The following is a 27,602-nucleotide window of genomic DNA, read 5'->3' on the forward strand; positions in this document are numbered from 1 at the left end:
TGCCCGCAGTACGTCCACTTCCGCCCTTCCTCCGCCATCTTTCCTGACGTCAGCAGTCCCATCCTCCCTCACGGTTCCTTCCCAGCAGTCCTCCACTTCCGGCCCCGCCTCTATAAATTGGCCGCCGACGCCTCTGAAAGGTGTCGCGCATATGAACTGTTTTGTTTATATTTTGACCTGCTTTCTTTTTGAGAATTTGTGGAATTGTCTGCAATATATGGGGCCGGAAAACCCCAACCCTTTATACTGTCTGTTGCTCTTTTTTACAGTATGTATATATATATATATATATATATATATATATATATATATATATATATATATATATATATATATATATATATATATATATATATATATATATATATAGACTCAAACACATTATGACAGCAGCAATCAAGCTGTGAGAAAACAGTAAAAAGGAGGCATGTCAGATGTCATGGTACATTTTCTGATGCAGCTAGACGAAAATAACTTTGTGATGCTGCCACCAAATACACAAAACAATTACTTTGACAATCATGTTACATTATTTTTAAAATGTTTCCTTTTCTTTTTCATAACTTCTTTAACACACAACATCGCTGCGAAGCGAGGGTTTTATTATATATATATATATATATATATATATATATATATATATATATATATAAACTGCTCAAAAAATTAAAGGAACACTTTGAAAACACATCAGATCTCAATGGGAAAAAGAAATCCTCCTGGATATCTATACTGATATAGACTGGGTAATGTGTTAGGAACGAAAGGATGCCACATCGTCTGATGGAAATGAAAATGATCAACCTACAGAGCCCCGAATTCAAAGACGCCCCAAAAATTTAGAGTGAAAATATTATGTGGCAGGCTAGTCCATTTTGCCAAAATTTAATTGCAGCAACTCAAAATTGTACGCAGCACTTTGTATGGCCCCTGTGTTCTTGTATACATGCCTGACAACATCGGTGCATGCTTCTAATGAGATGACAGATGGTGTTGTGGGGGATCTCCTCCCAGATCTGGACCAGGGCATCACTGAGCTCCTGGACAGTCTCAGGTGCAACCTGGTGGCATTGGATGGACCAAAACATAATGTCCCAGAGGTGTTCTATTGGATTTAGGTCAGGAAAGTGTGGTGGCCAGTCAATGGTATCAATTCCTTCATCCTCCAGGAACTGCCTGCATACTCTCACCACATGAGGCCAGGAATTGTCGTGCACCAGGAGCCACTGTACCAGCATAGGGTCTGACAATGGGTCCAAGGATTTCATCCTGATACCTAATGGCAGCCAAGGTGCCTTTGTCAAGTCTGTAGCAGTCTGTGTGACCCTCCATGGATATGCCTCCCCAGACAATCATTAACCCACCACCAAACTGCTCATGTTGAATGATGTTACAGGCAGCATAATGTTCTCCATGGCTTCTCCAGACCCTTTCACTTCTGCCACGTGCTCAGGGTGAACCTGCACTCATCTGCAAAAAGCACAGGGCACCAGTGGTGCATCTGCCAATTCTGGTATTCTATGGCGAATGCCAATCGAGCTCCATGCTGCTGGTCAGTGAGCTCAGGGCCCGTTAGAGCACATGGGGCCCTTGGGTCACCCTCATGAAGTCTTTCTGGTTGTTTGGTCAGAGACATTCACACCAGTGGCCTGCTGGAGGTCATTTTGTAGGGCTCTGGCAGTGCTCATCCTGTTCCTCCTTGCCCAAAGGAGCAGATACTGGTCCTGCTGATGGGTTATGGACCTTCTATGGCCCTCTCCAGCTCTCCTAGAGTAACTGCTTGTCTCCTAGAATCTCCTCCATGCCCTTGAGACTGTGCAGGGAGACACAGCAAACCTTCTGGCAATGACACGTATTGATGTGCCATCTTGGAGAAGTTGGACTACCTGTGCAACCTCTGTAGGGTCCAGGTATCGCCTCATGCTACCAGTAGTGACACTGACTGTAGCCAAATGCAAGACTAGTGAAGAAACAGTCAGAAAAGATGAGGAGGGAAAAATGTCAGTGGCGTCCACCTGTTAAACCATTCTTGTTTTGGGGGTCATCTCATTGTTGCCCCTCTAGTGCATCTGTTGTTAATTTCATTAACACCACAGCAGCTGAAACTGATTAACAACCCCCTCTGCTACTTAACTGACCAGATTAATATCCCATAAGTTTCATTGACTTTATGCTATACTCTGATTAAAAAGTGTTCCTTTAATTCTTTTGAGCAGTATATATATATCTATACTAATAAAAGGCAAAGCCCTCACTCACTCACTGACTCACTCACTGACTCATCACTAATTCTCCAACTTCCCGTGTAGGTAGAAGGCTGAAATTTGGCAGGCTTATTCCTTACAGCTTACTTACAAAAGTTGAGCAGCTGGAAGCTATTTTTCCCCATATAATGTAATGGAGTCTTGAGTTGGAGATGGCCGCGGGGGGCGGAGTTTCGTGTGACATCATCACGCCTCCTACGTAAGTACGTAGAGCACAAGGAAGAACTCCAAACAGCGATCAGCACAAAACGCCATTTCACAATTGAGAAGGCAGAAAAACATTATGAAGCAAATGATGCATACAAGCATATTCATAAGTACAGCTACTGCGGAAACAAAGCACGGCGTGAACCGTAAGTTTATATTAAATTAAGTTCATAGGCTACCACTAGCGTTTGTAATTTAGTGCCTGCCCATATAAGGCCGTCCATCAGCGGCAATCCAATACAAACACTGCCGGTAAATATTCACGTGTGAAGGACTGTGCTTATGCAGAGGAAGATGAGATGGTCAGGGTGGTGTTTGGCACAAACTCATTGAAACTGCGAGAGAAAGTTTTAAGTGCCGGGTCTTAGCTGACATTACACGAGATGGCACCAGTACAGCTGGGAACCTTCGATGCAAGAACACCAAGCGGCTCACGTGAACTGACGCAGTGCACAGACAAAAAGCAACAGTTCCAAAGAGTGCTGAACAAAAACCGAATTACACAATTGAGAAGGCAGCAAAAAAATATGAAGCGTCTTATACATAGAATCATATTCATAAGTGCAGCTACTGCGGAAACAAAGCACACGGTGGAAAAAGTGAATGTCCTGCTAAAGGAAGACAGTGTAAAAAAAACCCGTGCATGCAGTTTGTCACATCACAGATAAAAGGAAGACGAGCTGTTTATTGATGCAGTAAGGAACTAATCGATGAATGAAACCTCTTATCTTTACAGCGATTGACAAACACGGAATGTAACTTGAACACATCCTACAAATACGAGCCTGATTGAAAGAAATAATGATAATCAAATCCTTGATGACAGCAACATTCAATAACACTCACAAAACAATTACTGTATATTGACAATCATGTTACGTTATTTTTAAAATGTTCCCTTTTCTTTTCATAACTTCTACTTCTCCACTGCGATACGGGTATATATATAAATGTATATATATACCCGATCTACAATACATACTTTAGCATAGACAAGCCACACGCTGTGGCTAATTGTAGAGTCTTAAGCCTCTAACGCCGACATTGAGGTTCGATTCGAGAGGGATGTACTGACTATGTACGCGCTACCGATTCATTTTACCTTCGCATCTCCTTGGTTTGGGACGTATGAAAAATATTAGGTTAACGCAGAATCATGTTACGTTATTTTTAAAATTTTCCCTTTCTTAGCACAAGCACAGCTGAGAAGCTTCGATGCATGTACTCCATAACGCGTTAAAAATAACATTTAATCACACTTTCAATTCCAAGCAAACGGGAACTTTTGTCAATGCATGATTTCCTGGTACATCCATTACACTGATGCACACATCACAGCTACAAAAATGTTAGAGTCGGAATAAAGCGCGTTCCTCGACTGATCATTTCGACTACCCGAGAAGCCTTGATAAAAGCATGGTTTTGTGCACACTGAAAAGCAAGCAAAATTAGATGCATTACAGAAAGCGGACTTTGTGGCTCTTACTGGGGATCATTGGACTTCCGTGACCGTTAGTAATTCTAAATACATCTAATTACAAAATGTTCAATGATCACACTGTTTTAGCCTAATGTACAAAATAATTTTGGCTAATGTTACTCAGAGTTTAAAGAGTAAGCTGGTCAAATTACCTTTTATGTTTCTGACTTATTTTTTAAGAAGAAAAACTGCACTTTATGGTGAAATTTTGGTTATTATTATTTAAAGACAATACTATTCTGAAAATGTACTTAAAGTACTTAAACTACCACTTTATTTTTAAGTCTGCCCAATTTTAACCAGGGATGATATTTTTGTTTCTGTTTTGAATTCAAATGCAGTTTAAAGGCTTTTTTTCAGAAATTAAAACAGCTTCAGTTTACAATATTCATGTCCATGTCTATTATTTGATTCTGTAAGCCCACTAAAACCGTTTTAAATAAAAAAAAACATTTGCGATTTGGGGCAAATTTACGTGTCGATTACATACGATTAATCAAGATTAATTCTTACACAGCCTCTAATTAATTGGATTAATTTTTTAATCGAGTCCCACCTAATATATATATATGTAGATATATATATGTAGATTTGTATATATATATGTGTATATACAGTATATATGTAGATATGTATATGTTGTATATACAGTATGTATATATGTGTGTGTATATATATGTATATGTATATATGTGTCTGTGTGTGTGTATATATATATATATATATATATATATATATATATATATATATATATATATATATATATATATATATATATGCCAGCAACACTCATATCAATGACAAAACAATTACATTAACAATCATCTTACGTTATTTTAAAATGTTTGCTTTTCTTTTCATAACTTCTTTAACACACTACTTCTCGCTGCTGGTATTCTGCTAGTATATATATATATATATATATATATATATATATATATATATATATATATATATGTATAGATATGAGAACAACACTCATATCAATGACAAAACAATTACATTAACAATCATGTTACGTTATTTTTAAAAGTTTTTTTTAAAAGTTTTCCTTTTCTTTTTCATACCTTCTTTAACACACTACTTCTCCGCTGCAAAGCGCGGGTATTCTGTTAGTTTTTAATAAATATGACTTTATTCTTTGACACTCCCTAAAATAAATTCTGGTAGTGCTAAATCCACATCTCAGACATTTACTGCAAAAGACATGATCTGTCTAACGCTCAAATCCAAATTCTGTATAAAGCTTCAAGATTTCCATTGTCTACAATATTTTGAGTTTTTTTGTTCATTGCTCAATGATGAACATACAGTAAATTATGGCTATGGTACTTATTTAAAAAGAAAATCCTCAAAAATGATGCTTCTCAAAGAATTGTAAATCAAACTACTATGGCAACAGCATTATTAAAATGAGGTCCCGCACACTACTGAGGAGAGTCAACTCAACATATGTTTATTTTAACCATCTAAAATGATTGAACCCTACTTAAATCTGTCACTGAATTTATAAATACATTTTTAACAACTCAGGAGAAAACATCTGTAAAGAAAAGACCTGCAGATGGCATGCCTCCTGAAAATCAATTCACTGTGATTGCTGAGGAAGTGCTTGTATTTTATCTCACACTGGGGTTAAGTTGCATTATTTTCTTGCTGTGTTGTTATTAAGCCCAAGGTATTGTTTTTACTTGAATGTTTATTCAATGACTAACACTGCATGCAAAAAGTGATGAAATCATTCTAAAGGTTTTTTGTTTGTTTGTTTGTTTAGCTGTTGAGAAAAATGAACATCATAGTGCAGTGGCTACAACTGAACTGCTTTCTCACAGATCCTGGTGTCAAATCCTGAGCCAGGCAGTATCTGTGAGAAGTTTCACTTCTTTCAAAGCCCACTTTTCTCTACTTCCAACTCATACTCCAAACACATGTGCCCAAAGATACCAGAACAAGCTTTAACCTACCTCTGGGACCCTATACTTGAGTTATCAAGTACCGAAAAATAAATGAATCACCTAATGAATTATTATAAAAATGTTACTCACCCACCATTCATTCATACATTTTTTAACCCAATTAGGCCAAATTAGAGTGACCAGATGCCAAAGTCTATCCTAAAAGAACAGGACGGGAACCAACCCTGAACAGGGCAAAGTCATTCTCTCACACATAATGTAAATTTACTTACACTGGAATAACTTTGGTTGGCCAAAACAGGACATAGGTAGCTTAGTGTGTGTCTAATTATATTATTCAAATGCAGTATGTACTATTAATAAATATATGCTGAGTCTATAGAGGCATATAAATGATGTTTGAATAACTGTATTCTGTAGAAATAGGCCCTGACTGAAAAACGTGTTCAGTAAAGGGTTACACAAATGGAAATGTTGCCATAGTCTAACACTATTACACAACCAACAAAAATTTCAGTCCCCTGAAATAAACAATATTAATAGAACAATGTACTATATGGGATGTTTCCTTTACAGTATGTCAAGCAACCTATTTTCTAAAAATAAAATTGGCCTGACTCTGCATGTAATGCTGGCTTAACAGTGTATTCCTAGCTGCTTTACAGTTATTAATTGCTTACATAAAGTAATGGCTCCAGCTGTCTCACAAACATGGCCAGGATAAGTGAATTAAGAAAATGGATTGATGGATGGATGTTCGGCTTTTTTCTAGTACTTATATCACTTTTCTTTGCTATTTAAGGTGAATTAGGATTGAATTTTATACAGATAGTTCAAAATACTTGTGAAAGGAAGGCAAGTATTAAATGTATTTATGGTGAGGACATAGCATTAACACTGAAACACTGGGCTATACAAAGCTCTAAATTAAAAATGAATGGTTAACTGGGAACACCTCTGAAAATACTAAGTTCTTATTTGGCATTGCAGACCTCTTCCACACTAATTTTAGGCTCCTGTTTGGAATTCAGCATATTATTTCTGTTGTACTTATACCCAGAAAGTGCAGGGTCACTTGGGATCTCTAGAGGAAGCCTCTTAACTCACAACCCTGGGACTTTTAGTGGACTCAAGAACCTCAAAGGTAGTCCTATCGGAAGTGGTCCAGAGATCTGACTATAAAAGTCCTATCCCACTAGTATCACTTTTAGTGTGGAGTCGGGAGGAGTGTTGGGAGTTGGGAGGAGTGTCAATTTTTGGGAGAAAGGAGAGGACAGAGAGTAGAGGAATGAATGGTGACGGAGGTAAGAAGAGAGTGTACTGGTGTTAAGACAGAAGGTATGCCAATCAACACTCTTACATACATAGCAGACAGAGCCTATAACTCTATCAGTAGGGCTATTATTTTACTCATTTTTTGCTGCACATTGTTAAACTCCTTTAATAGTAATTACATCTTATTTGTAACTTTTTGCCTCTTTTTGATTCAGTGGTAGTATAAAGTTTTCATTGTGAACTCCGAATTCCATACTGATTGCTTGATTAAATAAAAAAAAAACAAGTTTCATTTACCATTTTACTAAAGAGAACAGATTTGATCATTCACAGCTAACTGAGTTTATGCTCGGTATTCATTCTGGATTAGACCTCTTCTTTGTGATTGTTAAAAGTTGCTGAAAAGAGTATGCCCGTGTGAGACCATTCCATCAAAAGCAAATTCACAGTTAAGTACATTGCATAAACTATTATTTTTAATTCACTTGAAAAATTATATTCTCTCCCTATTGTTTTGCTATTTTTGTATTGTTGACAGAAAAACAAAATCTATGGCAACAACTTTTCCAGATCAATTGTCATCAAAGATATACCTGCTGGGCTTGGATCAATAGAGAGCAGGGTCATGACACTTTTGTATTTTTAAAGGCAGAACATGCCGATTTTTTTTTCATTTTTTTACCTAGAGCTCAGAGATTATTATATCAAAACAAAACAACTAATTACATGCAGTGTAAAGAAAATAATATGTATTTTTACCTATTTTTTGTTATTAAACATTAATTTTATTATAAATGCCGTAAAAAATATTCACATAGCACATTTTTACCAAATTCCTCACCTCTTACAAGCAACTCAGCCTCTGATGACAAGATATCGGCAATGGTTTGGACCCGACAGCCATATTTCCCAGCATGTTTCAGAAGTATGTTTCTGATCATTAGATCTGCAGATGATGACTGCTGCAAGACAAATAAAATGTGGAAAAGACAACGATTGTAAAACTGTCCATATCTGGGCATCCAATGTAATACACCCCCTTCAAAACTACAGCAGTTATATTATATTCTAGTAAATCACTATGATTTTTTTTTATTTAAAAAGGCTTTGAAGTGTATTTGGAGCACAATACACCAACCTTGTAGCCGTTTAGCTAGTTGACAGAAAATTTAATAAATTAATGTGAAAGCCAGCTTAATTCTACCTATTTGCTAAACTATTTATGCCATGTACTTATTTAAATCTCGGCTTATGGCAAAACTTGTTTCAATTTTCCAACAGACTATCAATTTTATACAGAAAAAAAAAAAAAAACCCCAAAAAAACATGATTTAAAGTTCTGCCTCATAAGATAAAAACGAGGCACACACTACACATACTGTATGAGAATAATTTTGTTTAAACCTTTTAGGCACAAACAGCAGAGAACTGACAATATTTATATCCCAAAGTAGAAATATTTGCTTCTGTTTGCTACCCTTACTCTTAAAACCTGTAACTAGCTGCTCCAGGGAGGTCCTAGGGTAAAGATACCACCAAAAGAATCACAGTGTAAAGGTGCTCTCACTTCTCTCGATTTTTTTCCCATGTGCCAGGGGAATCACGTCCTTTTGCTTGGAAACCCTTTTCCAGCTAAGCAACCGTTACCAATGGATTAATATCATACTTCTGCTTTTACTATACTGTTTTAAATGAACTGGCATTCACAATTCAGGTTGAAAATTTCCATTAGAAAGTCACAGGAAAAGACAAAGCATTTTTGAAAATGAATGTATAACATACTGTAGTTTCATTATAATGAATCTGTTACTTGCGATTTAAGATTAAGATTATTGATTACATAAAATTTCAGAGTTTATTTAGTAAATGACCTGTATAAAAATGAGGGTTCTCTCAGTGAAGATTCCTGATAGAAGCCAACACTTTATACCTGTATTTCAGAATTCACAACCAAACACTAGAGGATAAATATCTCATATCTAGCTATATCATTTAGTCATGAATACTCTTCTGTATGATTCTATTTCTTGAATGCATGACGAAACTTTACTTTCATATCCATAAACTTATTATTTGTCACAGATACACAAATGGAGTTACCACTAAACCCTGCTATGAAAAACATCATCATAAGTTAATGTATCCTAAAGTGGTACTTGCTGCCTAAGCTTTAGAGTTTTCTCCTTTCTTGATGGCCTTTCTTTTAAGGTAGAAATATAATCTCTATATTGTGAGACTTCTGCTCTCTTTTTACACTCTGCCCAATGGGACAACACACAGAAGTGTGACTGCTGTGTCTCTTGAGGGTTGCTTTTCCATCGCAGAGGCAGCCGCAGATTTGCAGCACCACAGAAATAACTACAAGCTCACCACTGCCACTCGCAAAGCACTGGTTGCCCGATGGGTGATGCAGGGAACATTTTAACTTGGCCACTGACCTGGCCCCGACCCTGCCTGTTTGCTCTGTCTGTGTATTGTAGAATGGTAGATTCCCATTAAGTAAATAACCCTGCAGTTCCTTTTTCAAGTGGAATAAAGCTGTTTTGCTAAAGTACTGAGACTCAGTCTCGTCTTTGGGGTGCAAGACAAGTACTCACACGTCACAGTATAATAAACAGTGAATGCCAGATGACTGATAGGTCATCTAAAGATAGATAAAATAATTACTTTCTTTGTCCCAAGGGAGAAATTAGGCTTTTACTGAAGCTCTACAATTTAAAAAACTACATAAATTAATATTATACCAAATAAATACACACCAGAATTACTAGAAAGAAAAAAAACATCTGACTAAAGATAAAAAGAGAAGTCACCATCACAGTGAGGCATTATAGGAGCGTATTGCTGTCTGTATAAAAGAACCCCAGTATTGCTTCTCGACACATTTCTGCTGAATAATTCTTTAGCTAAAGATACTTGACCATAGCTCCATTTGGCCAAAAGTGTGTCCAGTAACTGAGCCTGCCTTCTGAATTAGCTTGTTGATTTGATGCTCCTCTCTTGAAGTGATGATACTAGCCAACTATATTACAGCTTAGAAAATTGGCCTTGCTATCACAAAGTTTTAGAATATGTAAAGGATGTCACTACTCGCATTGAATGAATACAGTCTTCCAATTAAAATAATTTTTTGATCTGCCCTTTCTTATATAGTTCATCTGTGTTATGAGACTAGTTCTTGTCTGTCACTGGCGTGGATCCCCAAGTACAGTGCATCTGGAAAATATTCACAGCACATCTCTTTTTCCACATTTTGTTATGTTACAGCCTTATTCCAAAATGGATTAAATTCATTTTTTCCTCAGAATTCTACACACAACATCCCATAATGAGAACGTGAAAAAAGTTTGCTTGAGGGTTTTGCAAATTTATTAAAAATAAAAAAACTGACAAATCACATGTACATACATATTCACAGCCTTTGCTCAATACTTTGTCGATGCACCTTTGGCAGCAATTACAGCCTCAAGTCCTTTTGAACATGATGGCACAAGTTTGGCACACCTATCCTTGCCCAGTTGTGCTCATTCCTCTTTGCAGCACCTCTCAAGCTCCATCAGGTTGGATGGGAAGCATGGGTGCACAGTCATTTTAAGATCTCTTCAGAGATGTTCAATTGGATTCAAGTCTGGGCTCTGGCTGGGCCACTCAAGGACATTCACAGAGTTGTCCTGAAGCCACTCCTTTGATATCTTAGCTGTGTGCTTAGGGTCATTGTCCTGCTGAAAGATGAACCGTTACACCAGTCTAAAGTCAAGAGGGCTCTGGAGCAGGTTTTCATCCAGGATGTCTCTGTACATTGCTGCAGTCATCTTTCCCTTTATCCTGACTATTCTCCCAGTTCCTGTCGATGAAAAACATCCCCACAGCATGATGCTGCCACCACCATGCTTCACTGTAGGGATGGTATTTGCCTGGTGATGAGCGGTGCCTGGTTTCCTCCAAACACGACGCCTGGCATTCACACCAAAGAGTTCAATCATTGTCTCATCAGATCAGAGAATTTTGTTTCTCATGGTCTGAGAGCCCTTCAGGTGCCTTTTGGCAAACTCCAGACGGGCTGCCATGTGCCTTTTACTAAGGAGTGGCTTCCGTCTGGCCACTCTACCATGCAGGCCTGATTGGTGGATTGCTGCAGAGATGGTTGTCCTTCTGGAAGGTTCTCCTCTCTCCACAGAGGACCTCTGGAGCTCTGACAGAGTGAACATCTGGTTCTTGGTCACCTCCCTGACTAAGGCCCTTCTCCCCTGATCGCTCAGTTTAGATGGCCAGCCAGCTATAGGAAGAGTCCTGGTGGTTTCGAACTTCTTCCACTTCCGGATGATGGAGGCCACTGTGCTCATTGGGACCTTCAAAGCAGCAGAAATTTTTCTGTAACCTTCCCCAGATTTGTGCCTCGAGACAATCCTCTTTTGGAGGTCTACAGACAATTCCTTTGACTTCATGCTTGGTTTGTGCTCTGACATGAACTGTCAACTGTGGGACCTTATATAGACAGGTGTGTGCCTTTCCAAATCATGTCCAATCTACTGAATTTACCACAGGTGGACTCCAATTAAGCTGCAGAAACATCTCAAGGATGATCAGGGGAAACAGGATGCACCTGACCTCAATTTTGAGCTTCATGGCAAAGGCTGTGAATACTTGTGTACATGTGCTTTCTCAATTTTTTAATTTTTAATAAATTTGCAAAAACCTCAAGTAAACTTTTTTCACGTTGTCATTATGGGGTGTTGTGTGTAGAATTCTGAGGAAAAAAATGAATTTAATCCATTTTGGAATAAGGCTGTAACATAAAAAAATGTGGAAAAAGTGATGCGCTGTGAATACTTTCCGGATGCAGTGTACTTGTAGGAGTGCACCACCTCTACATCCACTCCCTGAATAATGACCTGACATGCATACATTGATGAAATGAAAATTGATAATCAGTTGATTGTTTTTTCTATTGTTGAGTTGCAGACAATTATCTTTGCATCAAGAAATAAAGTTATTCACCTGACTCCTACAATTTATGTATAATATATACATTATCTTGTTATAACTGCCAAAACACAACAAATGTTTAAACTACTTAAGAGAGGGAAACACATGAGAATTTCAAGTATGAAGCAAAGTAAACAGAAAATAAAACATGCCTTTACCACCTACTGTGGTTGGACTCACAAAACCATATGCTCAAATTTCAAGTACAAACAAAGCACATCCTCTTCATTTCCTATCTTTTGTCATGACCTTACCCTCTTTTCTTCTGCCAATGTATATTTACCCAAAATCTATTCCTGACTCCAGATTCAACTTTAAATTCACTTCTGGATTGATTTGAGACCAAATTTCATAATCTTCTCCAGGGTCAGAAGTAGCAAAATACATAAAAGTCACTTTTGCTACAGACATAATCTATAACAACTTTGTCTTAGGCCCTGATGTCCCTGCACCTCTCCTAGATGTCCATGGTCTTTCCCCATATCTCTCTCTCTCTCTCTTCCTTTTTGTGGATCAAAGGTAAGCACATGTAACATAACTCAGGTTGCCTGCCCTATAATATCACAGTTAAGTATTTCCAACTAACATCCTGCAGGGCAACAGTCTTTTTCAGTTCTGCTCTGTTGCTTCTTAGTTTCAATTCCGAAACAAAATACATGAATAGGCCAGTCTGCCGCTCTTGAAATGTCTTTGTCCTCTCACATTGCTAGGGTGAGTCTTTCTTTTTCTCTTATGAAAGTCTCATGTAGGACAATCTTTTGTGTATAATAGATAGAAAGTAAATATCTTTTATAACTTACAGTAATTTTTTTTATCATCAAATGATAAAAACAAAGACATTTTTAAAATAATGTTAATAATTATATAACAATTTCCACATACAAGAAATATGTAATTAATAGCTTTAAGTGCATACACTAAATGAATAATATAAATGAACAGTGCAAATGTACATTCTTGAAGTCAGATTACACCCCAAACACTTTTATTAATATTACTGTGTAAGTATATAAATTGATTTTGCCAAGTACAGTTTTATGAATGACTTTTTATTTAATAACTTAGCATCTTTTGGTTTTTAAAATAATCCTGGTGATGCTCATTTACCCTCATTAAATATTTGAAGTCATCATTAAAATTGATTGTTTTGTTCTTAAAGAGAAATAGAAGATAAATGCTTGCATGGCTTATATTAGGCTGTTTTTGATTTTGTTCTGCTTGCGCCTGAGAATTATTACCCGTTCTGGTATTCAAGAAATGAAGAAGGATAATAATGTCACATGTAATGAAATATTTAAATAAGGTTGGTACTTTGATTTGGCCATTCTAATTAAATTCTATCTAAAAAAAACCCACTTTGTTTGGCTTTCTTTTGTTTCGTTAATAAAAAAGACAGCAGTGTGTGCTGACTCAGTACAGAAAATGAGCATAAATAAACATGAAACATAATGTGATGGTCTTTCTAGAATAATTAAGAAACTTTAAATTATTAATTCTTGTTAGAATTCAGTAATTAGTCACTGCTGTTGACTGGTGATTTGTTACATACATTTGCATAAAATGTAGTGGCACTATAAAGCAGATAATGCTCACTAAGTCAAGCAGATTGGAAAAATATCAAAGACATCATATATCCATACCCAAAAAAGAAGGTCTCGCAGGAATAAAATTCTATAATGTACATTATAATATCAGTGCCACATAAACAGGTGAATGCCAAGATTATTTAGGATATTTTCTTTTACACAGAATTTTCTGTAACAACACATTTTTCAAATCAGGTTTTATGACTTTAGGTGCTGTGACATTTATGCCTGCATTAGTAAAATGGAGAAAGCATTAGCTTACTTAAGAGTAACTTACTTAAGAATAACATTTAATGAACAAATTAAATTAAACTAAATTTCATGGGTCACAAACTCTGGATGCTTTAATACTTTAAATCTCTCTTTTTTACATTTATTCCAACTTTAAGGGTACTAATTTGAAATCAAAACTATCAATAGATCATTAATCCATCATTTCAGAATTTCTTCAAAGCTGCCTTAATTGTATTGTTTTCAATGTGCGGCATGTTGCTGATAAAACTTTGTTTTTTACTTAGACTATATAATAAACAACAATTAGCCATTGAACTTGACTAAATATACCTGCATTAATTACTCACAACTGGAGATCCACAACTGGCATCCTGATTTCTCCAATACTAATCAATAATGTGTCTCATTGTCAGCTTCCATTATTGTTGATCACATTTTAAATGTTATAATAATCAACATTAGTTTGGCTATAAAAAAACAACAAACTACACACATTTTGAATTTTATGACAGAAGGATGCTCTTTTTACAGCTCAGCTAACTACACGGCTCAGGGATTATGTGCTTCCATTAATATATTTGAGGTCATTAAAGTGGTTCGCATCATGATTTAGTGAATTATAAGCTAAGCCTCATAAATGTCTGGTCATTGTGAAGGTTCTGAACCAATAAATTTTATTTTTGAATGAACACATGGAACAGCTTATTTAATCACTTTTGTACGTTAGCCACAGGAACAGATAAGTTGGTTAGAAAATGAGTTTATATATATATATATATATATATATATATATATATATATATATATATATATATATATATATATATATATATATATATATATATATATACTAGAAAAAACTTGCTGGCAAAAATTTCGCAAGAATAACAGTGTTAATGAAATGATGATGAGGGAGAGAAGAACATCACACGTTACATTAAGAAAGCAGATTATTTTAATAAGTAGTGACTTGTGAGAAGACACAGTATTACAATAGTCACATGATTAGTATGGGATGTTATTATAGTCACTTACAACAGCATGAATATTTACAATACAAAGTGTAACATGAACAGGTTAACAGAACATATTGCATAAGGGAAATGCAGGGCACATGTAAGTCAGTATGTGTGAAGTGTGGCCGTCAGGTAATGTAGTATATAATAATTGTCGGAAAATGCAATTTATTTCATAAATGTTATTGTCAGCAAACATATTCCCCTATGTGTAGCTCACAAGTACCTGTATGTTTAACCCGGGTTTTGATGTAATTCTGGAAAATGTAATGTACAACTGGCCATGGGTAAAAACAGGTCCCGGCAAATAAACTCTGATGTTATAAAATGTTTATCCTTGTGATTTGGTGATAGTCGTACAATGTGCAAAATGAATGGGGAATTGCCTACGCTATAATATAAATGGAATATCTTGTTTTGAGTTGTCAGTGTTATTGAATCCCTGTAGTTTTTCCATCGTAATGTTTCTTGCTGTCTGGCAGTTTGTCGCTGCTTTTCTGAAAGGTTGTGTATGTAATTCATTTTTGGTTCACTGTCTAGGTGCAAGTCTTGGCACCGCTGATCTTCAGATAATGTCGCTCTGTGGTTTGTCATACGTTGTCTTTATTGTTCTAAGACATCTTGCCTGTGCTAGTTGGTCTGGTGTGATGTAGATGTTTCTGGTTCTGTGTGTTGGTCTGAGTATGTAGGAATGCGAGACTGTTTCTGTTGGTCGCAAGTAGGCTGTATGTGCCTTTTCATTTTATTGGGAGGCTTAAGTGAAGGAAAAAGAAGGTGTAAAATGGTCATAATGCAGTTTCGGTCAGTAGCAAAGTGTGCACCAAATAAACAGTCAAATACCACAGTTAATAATTGGCCACATTGATGAATTGAAGACTTAAATATAAGCCTAAGACCAAAACTCTGCCAGGAACACGGATTCTTTGCTGTTGATGTGGAGTGATATAGTAGTTGGACTTGTGGCAACCGTTTTTTATATTGAGCACGGACAGACACAAGTGAAATAATATAAGGATATATATATATATATATATATTTTACAGCCTATATATATATATATATATATATATATATTGCATAGACACTAGGTATATATATATATATATATATATATATATATATATATATATATATATATATATATATTAATTACAGTACAGGCCAAAAGTTTGGACACACCTCCTCATTCAATGTGTTTTCTTTATTTTCATGACCATTTACATTGGTAGATTCTCACTGAAGGCATCAAAACTATGAAACTATAAAATGGTTTTATTTCAGGTGACTACCTGTTGAAGCTCATCAAGAGAGTGTCAAGAGTGTGCAAAGCAGTAATCAGAGCAAAGGGTGGCTATTTTGAAGAAACTAGAATATAAAACATGTTTTCAGTTATTTCACCTTTTTTTGTTAAGTACATAACTCCACATGTATTCATTCATAGTTTTGATGCCTTCAGTGAAAATCTACCAATGTAAATGGTCATGAAAATAAAGAAAACACATTGAATGAAGAGGTGTGTCCAAACTTTTGGCCTGTACTGTATATATATATTTACTATCATTTGTAAATCACTAATTGAAATGTGAGGCACAAGTTAAAAACTCTCTCAAAACAAACACAAGTTATGTAATTTTATGTCAGAATTCATGCAGAATGGGATAATTAGGGCAACAATACGATAATTAGAATGAGGCTGGGGAGAATAACTTGAAGGAACTGAATTTGAAAAAAACACCAAGGAAACTCCAGAAGTACTCTACACTTCATAGAAAAGAAGCAGGGAATATGATGCTCCTGTTTCAGAGACATTTAGCATTTTGGCACAGAAAGAACATTGGTATAGAAAATGTTTTTTTCACTTGCTTGTTGGCCTTGCTCTATCTAGCAAACACCTCACTGCACATATGATCTCTGCAGTACAGTTCATTTGAGGATGTGTAGAGGAGAGTGGAATAATTTCTTCCAAACATTTCTCACATATATTTTTTGGAGAATGGGGTTTGATCCCAGGGAACTATGTAAATGTTTGATGGTGCACATGCAGCGGCTTAAACCAGCTATCCAATGATGCAGAATATAGGATACAATAGAGCTGGATGCCTGATTCTTGTCACATGAGGGAGGTACAAAGTTAGATGTATATGGTATCTGCCCTTTTACCTTATTCACTTGTTATACCAGAATGCATAGGTAGGTCTCATTATTTCCTGAATCTGACACCTACTTCTGCCCTATTCTATATCAGTCTGAAAGCACCTTGTCTTACTGTAACAATTAGTCACCCCACATTACCTACATCTGGACCCACTACAATCTTCATAAAGCAGATAGGACCCTCTTGCTTGTTCTGCTTTTTAAATCCACACAGTGCCATCATTAAGTCTGTCGTCTTGGTTTACACACTGCTTTTAACTTAAAGGGGGTGCTCTTGATTGATATCCTTTTTTTTAGAACTTCAAAAAAGAAGAGTTAAATAAAAATGTTATTTTACAGAAACTGTGCAGTTTTATTTTCACCCAGTTTCACATGGATACTAATATTTTGTTTATCAAATCAGGTATGTGTTTCCAGGCATATAATGTAAATTTTGAGTATCTCTAATTCACTATTTTCATAATGTTTTCCCAGAAAACATCCACATCCACCCTTAGTAAGTAAGTAAGTTTCAAAAGTCACATGTTTGTGACAGTGTCCTACAATTTTCAGTCTTATGTAATAGATAACAAGAGGTGAATCTGGTTTGCTGCTACCATGTCTCTTTCTCTGACGGTAATATGATACAGCATGTCTTGTTATCATACATAGGGTGTAAAGGTTTATTGTGAGCGAGCTGAGTGTATGCATGAGCAGGGTCTGTGATGAACAGGCTGCTGTCCAGATTGAACTCCTGCTTTGTGTCCCATGTTCAATTCAGAATATGTATGTGTGTTTGTCTATGTGTTAAGGAGCTCAAGGAGAAGGGAAGCAGAATGTACACTTTAACAGATTGCATGAGAGGCCTGTCCATTAATTTTGGAGTGATACTAATAACACTTCAAACACATCAGGAGGCATTGTGAGAGATTTACCGATCACCTGTAGAGTCTTTAATCAGAGCATCACTAAGGAAAAGTGTTCTTTTAATGGCATTAATAGATCACAGTTTGTGTTATTCAGTCCTATTTGATTTTTTAAAGAGTAATCAGGAAATAGCTCAGGCAGATCTGTGTATCTTCTCAAAACCTCAATTCATTTTATTTAAACTTATATTTTGAGTATCTTCCTACATTGAGAACAAGTAGCAGGTCAATAGCGGTCCAGCTTTGAGTGTCCCAATGGTGACCAACTGAGGTGACTGGGATGAGAACCAGAGACAGGGACATCAGTTGCATGGCTGAGAATATCCTAGAAGGGTAAGAAGGGGAGACAAAGAAAAAGAATGTGCTGGGCTTACAGGAGAGAATAAAAAGGAAACCTGATTGTTTTACATTTGGATTTTAGGTTATTTAAAGGACATATTTATTGATGATTTTCACCTTCAAGGATGCACTGTTTTTTATTGGATTATTTATTTGGGAGAACTAACACTACAAATTATATCTGAATTATGTTTTTCAATAAAAATGCACAAAGCACTTTGATGCACCAATCTTATTGCTGTGTGCTTTCACTGTACTATTCAATCCTTAGCTTCATGACTATCGATGACCCAGGTTCAAGGAGATACAAAAGCTGTGGGCAATCTGGGCATCACAGGCCATTGCCTTTCTTCATAGCCAACTCTAATATCTGGAGTGTGGCAAAAGGTTCCTTTGAAGCCCAGGCCCTGAAGCACTTCACGATCAAGCTGGGAATCACTTCCATGACTGGGGCTGAATTTATAAAACTACTAAAGCTGTTTTCCCAGAGCTCCCTCTATTGACTCCGGACATCTTTGCAATCTACTAAATGGTTCAGGTGTCTCTGCAGGTTCCTGAATAACACAGCCAGCTCCACTGTGTTTGTTTTTGGGGATGAACAATGTCTTGTCCAGCATTCCCAACTGTCCCTTCATTAGATATTTCAACAACATAATTCTGAAATCAATACTTCTGTGAATCCTTCCAATGTTGTTCTACTGGCAGTGATACATCCTAAACATTCTAATTCCAGCCAGGGCCATACTTCACACCAATAATACTTCCATTCCACCATAACCATTTGTATTTCCCTGGTTACAATAAAACAACTTTCCTCTAAACTAATCCTGAAAGAGAAGTGTTCCTTCAGATCTGACTATAATCTCCTGTCAATATCTGCATAACATTTGCATCTCTTTTTTTAATACCAGAGCCAACAAACCATTAATTCTGTCTTCCACAGAAATGGTTCCAAATTATTAAGTGATGTCTCCACACTGAGAGTTCAAAAATTGTTAAAAAATACAAATAAAGGAAAATAGTAAGGCCAAACTTTATTGTTAGACTGGGTTTGCTTATCCCACACCATATTTAAATGCTACCTTGTCATTTTATATTCCTTTTATCTTTTACAAACCTACCATTTTTCACCTTATTATCTTCTTTATGTTGCAGTTTTTAGACTATATAATAAAAAAGTCTCTTAATTTCTAGCACCTATTTTTGCAATTTGTCAAAAGCATAATAATAGTCATAAACCAACTTTGTAATAAAGTCACACTGAGAAAAAACTGAAACAGGAAAAGAAAATTATAGGAAAAGTGCTATTAACACTCTATATGAAATGTTTTGACTTGTACAACATAAAATAGGCAGGAAATCATTAAGTATGTAACTTACTGCTCTGATGTATTCAAAATGTCCACCTTCCTTCTGAAAGTTGATAGGTTGTCCATTCAGAAGCCACATGAAGGACACATCCAGACTTGGGTCATGAAATGCTTTGCAGTTTAGGACAACACTTTCTCCTACGGTAACTTCCATTCTGACTGGGGAGAGTTCAATGCGAGTAGGTTCTTTAAAAAAACAAACAATGAAATTATTTTTATTTTTGTACCTGCTAATTCCAGTCATGAGTGTTACAATAACTGGTCTATTTTTAATCAAGTTTTTCCATGTGTAAAAGGAATGCCTTTTCATGGTGCTAGGAGCAGATTGGTTTTTAGGAGCAGAGGATTAGTTTGTTTGTGGTAGTTACACTAAGAGAAATTCTGTGTTCGATATGGAAGGGAAGACTTTGAGCTACTAAAGGAAGCAGAAGTTTATTAACAGTAATGATGAAACACAGAAATGAAATACTGAAGCCAACTGTACTTTTGTTAAGATGAGAACTCATTATTAACATCTTATTAAGTTAAAATATTAATATGTTATAATTCAGCTTCCACATTGACATGCCAATAATTTTAAAAATAAATGAATGAAGTGAATGAAATATCAAATGAAGTTAATGAAATAAGTTAATGAAGAATTCCTTGAAATATATAAGAAATATAGTAATTATGGGAACATTAGTGTTTATTACAGTCAATATTATGAAATACTAATTGTGACTGATTTGTGAGTGTGTGTGTGTTTAAACATATAATATGATGTCTTACCTTTAGTCAAGTTAAGAATACTTGTGAAATGAGACTTATTGCCAGGTTTAACCTTATGACTGACTAACTTACATTACTTCCAGACCAGATAACAACTCAAAAGATTTCTGATTGTGCCTGATAAAAAACATCATAATTCTCTTTTGGCTAACACACCTCTCTTTCACTTTTTCAACACTCTTCAATAACACAGAGATGGTCAGCTATGTTTTCAAGGAGACAGGCAGAATTTTACAATTGCCATATTTTGAGGCAACAATTTATTGCTACAATGGCATATTCAGATTTCACTCATAACCATCTTAAGAAAAGGCAACTCTTTTAGAAGGCTGCATGGGTCAAAAACATCCTGGAGTTGCTGTTTACCCTTATTTGTGCGTAATCTTTACAACATTGTTTCTTTTTTTTCACCAATATTTGTGATTTTATCTTTTTAATTGAGTTTTTTGAAACAAAATAATAATGTATTATATCTCAAGTTCACTCCTGGGGCTTCGTGTGGCTAAAAGGTTTTTATTCCTACCTTAATTAACCAAGCTGTTATTTTACAATTTCTGTTTTTTAGGACACATCAAGAAACTGCAAGGTGGATTTGTTATATTTTCACTGGAATTCATGTTATGAGTGGGTCCAACAATAAAATGTCTGCAGTCTTTCACCATTTATCATTAAATACTTGTCATTAAATTTCATTATTACTATAAAATGAATGTAACAAACTCCACAGCATTATATTAATAGGATAATGACAACAGATGGTTAGTTGTATAAAGATATGGCAAAAATGCACATATTTCTATATTCTTTATAAACATAAGTCTCACACTATTGTATTTTTACGAATATAAAATAAAATAAAGAAATCAGACAAGTTAATTAAACAATGAAGAAACCATCATGGAAAATAGTTAACTAATTGTGAAACTGGTTGGAATGAAATCTTGCAGCTACAGAGCAGAGAAGTGCTTATTTATAAAATATGAACTTTATATTTTCCAATTTTAGACAGTATAGTAAAAATCCTAAATTGATTACAAAATAAAATGTGGTCCAGGGTCCTTCAATTAAGCCAGATTATGTGGCTCAATGGGAAAAAAAACACTACAGTCGTGGCCAAAAGTTTTGATAATGACACAAGTATTGGTTTTCACAAAGTGTACTGCTTCAGTGTTTTTAGATCTTTTCATCAGATGTTTCTATGATATACTGAAGCAGGCCCGCCGCCAGGGGGGGACAAATGGGACCCTGGTCCGGGGCCCTAACGGAAGGAGGCCCCTTCATGCTTGATTTTTTTTATGCTGATCTTGTGCACTAGATATATATTCCGACAATTATTCAAGTTACATGTAATAGAAAAGTGAAATCATTTAGCTTACAATAATACAAGTGAGTGTTTTAAAAGCCGCACGCTCCATGCAAGTAGATATCGTGCTCGTGTCGTGTGAAACACGCTTGTCAAAGGGGGCCGGCAGCGGCACGCTTCTCAAAGACAAAGGAGAGCCGACACCGATGTCCTTGAGCTTGACGTTGAGTAGTATGTTTGTTTTACAAGGTACATGGATAATGGATTGACTTTGCCACTGTAATTGAATACTTTTGTTTTTACACAGACTTTTACACAGGCGCTGTTCTCAGACAACAGCGATATTGTAGTGCACTATTGTGGATGTTGACGTGTATGGTGTAGCAGAAGTCCGTCTCCATAGTTTGATAATTCCTTCGCTTGGGTGTTTATTGCTGCTTTTAAAGCAGTGACGAGTGTGCGTTGGTTTTGTGTGTATCACTAAAGATTCTGGATCACCTGGATTTTTGAAAATTTTGAAGTTTACATACCATACTGATTGTACACCATGTAGATAACCCTAACCGTTAGTATATATTAAAATGTTCAGATGTTGCTCCTATTCATTGCATTGGTATAATTGTACCGTTACACGTTAGATAATACATACAGTAGGCCTATCTCATTAATGTATTGTTTTAATTCTGCTACGAGCTTCAGTTAGCACTGTGCGAGAAGGCTTAACTCATGAAGTATGGTATTCATTAATGCAGCATTGTTGCTGTCGGATAAACTACATTTTGATCATTTTGTATACGTATTTGAAGGTTTTAGCATGTGGGGACCCGGGGGAAGGCAGAGGGGCCCACATGTACCCAGTTGTCTGGGGCCCAAATATTTCTGGCGGCGGGCCTGACAGAAGTATAACTACATGTATTTTCAAAGGCTTTTATTGACAATTACATTAAGTTTATGCAAAGGTCAGTATTTGCAGTGTTGGCCCTTCTTTTTCCAGACCTCTGCAATTCGCCCAGGCAAGCTGTCAATCAACTTCTGGGCCAAATCCTGAATAATAGCAGCCCATTCTTGCATAATCAATGCTTGGAGCTTGTCAGAATTTGTGGGTTTTTGTTTGACAACCTGCCTCTTGAGGACTGATCACAAGTTCTCAATGAAATTTAGGTGTTTGGAGTTTCCTGGCCATGGACCCAAAATTTCAATGTTTGTTCCCTGAGGCACTTAGTTATCACTTTTGTCTTATGGCCATCATGCTGGAAAAGGCATTGTTCATCACCAAACTGTTCTTGGATGGTTGGGAGAAGTTGCTCTTGGAGGATGTTTTGGTACAATTCTTTATTTATGGCTGTGTTCTTAGGCAAAGTTGTGAGTGAGCTCACCCCCTTGACTGAGAAGCAACCCACACATGAATTGTCTCAGGATGTTTTATTATTGGCATGACATAGGACTGATGGTAGCACTTACATTTTCTTCTCCGGACTATCTTTTTTCCAGATGCCCCAAAAAATCAGAAAAAGGAATCATCAGAGAAAATTACTTTACCCTAGTCTTCAGCAGTCCAATCCCTGTACATTTTGCAGAATATCAGTCTGTCCCTGATGTTTTTCTTGGAGAGAAGTGGCTTCTTTGCTGCCTTTCTTGACACCAGGACATCCTCCAAAAGTTTTTGCCTCACTGTGTGTGCAGATGCTCTCATACCTGCCTGCTGCCATTCCTGAGAAAGCTCTGCACTGCTGGTTTCCCTGATCCTGCAGCTGATTCAACTTTAGGAGACGGTCCTGGCGCTTGCTGAACTTTCTTGGCCACCCTGAAGCCTTCTTCACAACAATCGAACCTCTCTATTCTAACTCAATCAGCATGATAGAGTGATCTCTAGCCTTGTCCTTGTCAACACTATCATCTGAGTTAAAAAGAGGATCACTGAAATGATGTCAGCAGGTCCTTGTGTGGCAGGGCTGAAATGCAGTAGAAATGTGTTTTTTGGGATTAAGTTCATTTTCATTGCAAAGAGGAACTTTGCAATGAATAGCAATTTATCTAATCACTCTTCATAACATTCTGGAGTATACGCAAATTGCCATCATAAAAACTGAGGCAGCAAAATTAACTTGTTTTAAATGATGCGATTGGCAGTAAGGCACCAAATAAAAAAAATCTCCCTATATGACACCAGATTCTCAGTCCATGACTCTACACAGCCATCTGATTATTCTTATCTCTGTTCTATCCAGCATTGTTTCATACTCTTCTTTCATTGGCAGAAAAAAACATTTGGGAGGTAAATCTCAAAATTTCCATTAATTTGGTGTTGACGGTGGTGATGATGATTAGTACCAGATTCACAATGTGATTTTTACTCAGTTTGTGCTATACTAATTGCATTGATTATTTACTGGTCTAAAACATCAAGTTACTAGAAAAACATGAAAAAAGGAGGAAATACTCAAATATATACAGTATGATTTAAACTAGAATCCTGCTGCATGCACTTTTTCCTCCCAGTAAAAAAGCTAGAAGTCTCTCACTGTTACAGACCTCTGGGCTAGTAATAGCCTTATCTTGATCTTGATAAGGAAAGTGAGAACACTAATAAAGCTTTCAAGGTTTGTGACTTGTTTATCCACAGAAAAGCAAAATATAATACTTTAACAAACTTGTACACTGCTTTGTAGAGGTCTAACAACCTGTAATCACAGCTATTCAACTTTAAAGCTCAAGATACACCAGCATTAGTACTGTATATCACTTACCTTTAACCCATACTGAAGCTGTCATTTCTGCTGAGCCAAACTGGTTCTCCCCTCGACAAACATAGCTACCTTCATCAGATTTGGTAGAGTTTATGATCCTTAAGCTGTTATTCTCCAGAACTGAAACCCTGTTAACACATAATAAAAGGACCTCAATTAATGAATTCTGTAAGTTTTTAACCCATCTTTTACAAGAATTCTTTAGTTTGCACACTGAAATGTTGGGATCTCACCAAACATAAAATTACTGCATAACAACAGGGGGAAACTATTACATTTGCTGATGGCGGTGGATTTTCAAACAATGTAATAAACTGAACAGTTGAAAAAAGAGTAATTTTGTAATAATAAATGTTACTGTTTATAGTGTCACATATTGCTCTTTATATTAGGATTGTTGAGTAGGACAAATCTGTTCCCATTTATAGCTAAAAGCTATGTAATATAATTTGTTGTGTTTCTGCTCTAGTAAGTAAAACTGGGGCTTAGCTACACTATTTTTACTTCCAGACCTAACTTTCATTTTTAGGCTCTTTATAATAGATTAAAACTGTTGGCTAAAGATGAATGCAAAATGTTCTCATCCAGCCAACAAACTCTTCCAGCTCCTCCCCTCCAGAAGGCGCTACAGGAGCCTTCCAACTAAAACCAGCAGGTTTAGGAACAGCTTCTTCCCCACAGCGGTCACACTTCTGAATTCAGTCCCCCGTTGAACCTTCACATCCACACACTTAATCCTCTACACTACTCCTCCTCCCTTCCTTGTACATATCTGTACATACCTGTGCACACACAGCACACCTGTACATTGTACATCATATATCATATATTGTACATCTGTATATATTACAATACTCATAGTATTACAGCACATACATATCACATCTGTATATTGTACATCTGTGTATATATAATAGTACTTATATTATTACTGCACATACATAACACACCTGTATGTTGTACATCTGTATGTGTATATATATATACAGTATATATATATATATATATATATATATATATATATATATATATATATATATATAGTACTTATAGTATTATAGTACATACAAATACATGTATAGGTACATATATGTATATTGTAAAATATGTATATTTGCCATCCGCATTTAGAACATTTGTATATCTATTTATATATACTGTATCGATATATCTATTCCCATCTTCACTGTGCTCTTAACTGTACATATCGTATTTAACTGTATATATCACATTTAACTGTAAATATCGTATTTAACTGTACATAATATGCACATATTATATTTATTGTACTTCTGCTCTTTGCACTTCTGATTAGATGCTAAACTAAATCTCGTTGCCCTGTATTTATACATGTGTAATGACAATAAAGTGAATCTAATCTAATCTAATCTAATCTAATCTACATTATCAAACACCCTAGTACTACAATGACAGAATGAAAATTATCACTTGTTATCAGTTTGAAAAGTATGACCCAGTTAAAATCTGCTCATATGTTTATTGGAGTGACAGAAATAATTTTGTGAGTATTCTTTATTCACCTTAATTCAAGGTGTTAGTAGCTATGACTCAAATTCTCTGTAGAGAACTAGAGCTGGGTGATATAAGGAAATTATACTTGATTTTGTTCACCCATGGAAAGAGACAGCTGCTTTGATATGCTGAGAACATAGTTACTGAAAGTCTTCCATCACTCAACTAAACAGTAACCCAGCTTTATGTCTTTACAGATCATTCAAATTAATGTAAGAATTTCTGTGACATATAATATCTTGACTGGTATATATGATACAAAATTAATGATAATGTTATGGTGACTCTAATTGGGTTATTTTCAGAAGAATAAGTTTTTATTATAATATTCTCTGAAAGTCTTTCTACAAATATGCATATTAATGAAGCAGATCTTAGGTATACTTATTTAAGGGTAAAGCTGTAGGTTTTATAAAATTCAAAGTGTCAGTCTATTTCTTTTTTTGAGTTTCTTGAAAATAAGTTGAGTTGGTTTTAACTCTGTTGATGTTTTATGTGGCTGGACATCCAAGTGGACGGGTTTGATCTCTGACTTAAAGTATTTGTTTTAAGTATCCATATAAAGGGTAAGTTTGGACATACAAAATGAAGATAAATAATTACGACTTTTGGAATGCATGTCTATGTATTTCAAGTATTGTTTATATTGCCATTTCTATAACTTTATTCTAGTCTATATATAATTTTTAGTTTACTATTAATAAATTATCAATTATTGTATTGTATTTGCCTGTTACTATTATAATTAATGCTGGAAAAGTGTAACATTTTCTCTTTGGACACACAATGGAACTCAGCCTCTGATTTTTACTGTCCTAATATTAATATTTGATGAGTATTATGAGAATAGTTAGGCTTTGAATTACATGTAAGACACGTTAAGTAAAGTTCTCCAGCCTCTGAGGTTTTATTCTGAAACACAAACTAAGAAATGGCTTTTAACCTTTGTGGTTGCACACATTATGAAATATTACTTATGTAACTCAACCTAAAAAAGCTGTTTAGCTCCTGAGGTTTAATTACAGAGCACACTTGCAATAGTAATTTTGTTTTTTAAGAGACCGTAAACTTAAGCATTGCAAACACGTCACGCTAACTCAAATAGTACAGTAACATAACTAATCTCTTAATGTCAAAATTAGTCTTTTAGATTGAGAGAAACAATTTGGAGCCACATTCCTACTCCGTCATGGGTTAGTAAACTGGTTGAGAACATAAAACCTATCTAAACTTCACACTTGGTAAAACACCTACACATTTACCCCTGGGCATTCTGCAAAGTAAATCTATACTAATAAAAGGCAAAGCCCTCACTGACTTATTCATCACTAATTCTCCAACTTCCTGTGTAGGTTGAAGGCTGAAATTCCGCAGGCTCATTCCTTACAAGTTACTTTCAAAAGTTAAGCAAGTTTCATTTCGAAATTCTACGCGTAACGGTCATAACTGAATCCTACTTACGTACATATATACGTCCATAGCCTGCAGCTCGGTCGCCGTGTGAGGCAGTGTTGCG

General features: G+C 35.8%; 1 protein-coding gene across 4 annotated transcripts in view; it reads right to left on the minus strand.

Moving 5' to 3' along the window:
* Positions 1–27,602, minus strand: part of cntn5 (contactin 5) — a 1,359,131-nt gene that overhangs the window by 131,499 nt on the left and 1,200,030 nt on the right. For all 4 annotated transcript variants that reach the window (XM_039744349.1, XM_039744347.1, XM_039744348.1 and 1 more), the window contains exons 14-16: positions 24,554–24,681; positions 19,743–19,918; positions 7,984–8,104 (exon numbers count right to left, since the gene is read on the minus strand). In XM_039744349.1, coding sequence (XP_039600283.1) covers positions 7,984–8,104; positions 19,743–19,918; positions 24,554–24,681 — 425 coding nt within the window. The remainder of the gene's footprint in view (positions 1–7,983; positions 8,105–19,742; positions 19,919–24,553; positions 24,682–27,602) is intronic.

The sequence above is a fragment of the Polypterus senegalus genome, chromosome 2 (genome assembly GCF_016835505.1).
Source record: "Polypterus senegalus isolate Bchr_013 chromosome 2, ASM1683550v1, whole genome shotgun sequence".
Classification (NCBI taxonomy): Eukaryota; Metazoa; Chordata; class Cladistia; order Polypteriformes; family Polypteridae; genus Polypterus; species Polypterus senegalus.